The sequence below is a fragment of the Ursus maritimus genome, unplaced genomic scaffold (genome assembly GCF_017311325.1).
Source record: "Ursus maritimus isolate PB19 unplaced genomic scaffold, ASM1731132v1 scaffold_32, whole genome shotgun sequence".
Classification (NCBI taxonomy): domain Eukaryota; kingdom Metazoa; phylum Chordata; class Mammalia; order Carnivora; family Ursidae; genus Ursus; species Ursus maritimus.
This window is the reverse complement of record NW_024425786.1, coordinates 24744466-24745998: the sequence shown is the minus strand read 5'-3', so window position 1 is coordinate 24745998 and position 1533 is coordinate 24744466. Positions and strand designations below refer to the sequence as shown.

General features: G+C 70.4%; 1 protein-coding gene across 1 annotated transcript in view; it reads left to right on the top strand.

The window, feature by feature from the left end:
- Window positions 1-202: 202 nt before the first annotated feature.
- Window positions 203-1533, top strand: part of LOC121099807 (E3 ubiquitin-protein ligase TRIM62-like) — a 2307-nt gene continuing 976 nt past the window's right edge. Inside the window, exons 1-2 of the mRNA XM_040619340.1 lie at window positions 203-291; window positions 850-1261. Coding sequence (XP_040475274.1) covers window positions 854-1261 — 408 coding nt within the window. The 5' untranslated portion in view covers window positions 203-291; window positions 850-853. The remainder of the gene's footprint in view (window positions 292-849; window positions 1262-1533) is intronic.

Sequence of the window (1533 nt, the reverse complement as noted above, 5' to 3'; positions counted from 1 at the left end):
CCGCCGCAGGGACCCGAAGCGAGACGCGCATGTTGCTCCGTGTGCAGATCCTGAAGGAACAGCTGGGGTTTGGTCCCGGGGGAGTAGGGGAAGGGTGGGGGCGGAGAGGGGTCCGCAGGCTGGAGGCCCGGCCCCGCCTCTCCTCTCCCCCTCCCGCCGCAGGGGCGGAGTCGCCCGGGCCCGGCCCGCGGGGGCGGGGAGGGAGTCACTGCCGCCGGGAGCTCGCGCTCGGCTGGTTCCGGGTTGAGAGGCTGCGCTCGGACCGGAGCAGTGGCCGCCGAACCGGCAGGGGTAAGGGGCCACGCCGGGCGGGGTCTTGGGGCCGGGATCGGGCAGCTGAGCTTGCTCGCACCCCTCCTCTCCTCTGCCACGCACAGCCGCGGCTCTGCTCTGCCTGGCTTCCCCCTTCCCCAGAATTCCCCATCCCCAGCTTCTCCCCCTCCCCCCTCTGCACCCATCCCGGGATTTCAGCCCTCCTAAAGCCTCCGCCCCCCTTCTGGATCCTCTTCTCCCAGCACCCATCCCTTCACACTGTCCCTTTCTCTAGAACCTCCTTGCCAGGAGCCCCTTCCCACAGACACCAAGGCCCCCTCCCTCCAGCACCCATTGCTTCGAGTCACCCACTACCTCGAGACCACCTTCCTGGACTCGCATCCCGGCTGGTCTCTACCCAGCACCTCTTCCTCGCACCCCCTCTTCCCTCCCGGACAGCCCCCCTTCCTTCTGTAGCTCCTACTCCTGCCTCTCCCCGCCTGCTCCCCGCACCCATCCCTCGGTGCGGCCCCCGACAGCACCTCGCTCGCGCAGCCGCCCCCCTGCATCTCAGAGCCCCCTCTCCGCCGCCCCCAGCGCCATGGCGTGCAGCCTCAAGGACGAGCTGCTGTGCTCCATCTGTCTGAGCATCTACCAGGACCCGGTGAGCCTGGGCTGCGAGCACTACTTCTGCCGCCGCTGCATCACCGAGCACTGGGTGAGGCAGGAGGCGCAGGGCGCCCGCGACTGCCCCGAGTGCCGGCGCACGTTCGCCGAGCCCGCGCTCGCGCCCAGCCTCAAGCTAGCCAACATCGTGGAGCGCTACAGCGCTTTCCCGCTGGACGCCATCCTCAACGCGCGCCGCGCCGCGCGACCCTGCCAGGCGCACGACAAGGTCAAGCTCTTCTGCCTCACGGACCGCGCGCTGCTCTGCTTCTTCTGCGACGAGCCCGCGCTCCATGAGCAGCACCAGGTCACCGGCATCGATGATGCCTTCGAGGAGTTGCAGGTGAGGGTCTCGGCCGGCCGGGGGCGGGGCCGGGGGCGGGGTCCGGGCTGGACCTTGGGCTGGGCCAAGTCAGAATTGTCACGGAGCGGGGCGGCCGGCAGGGTCAGGGCCCTATCAGAATTTGTACGGGACGGGGACGGGGCGTGGCCGCGGCGAGGGGGCGGGGTTCTAGGGGCGGGGCCTAGGGCCATCCGCACCTGGCCGGGTCTGACGCGGACCCGAAGTCTGGGTGGGTCCTTGGTTGGGGAGGGGTCACCCTTGGAGTGGCACGG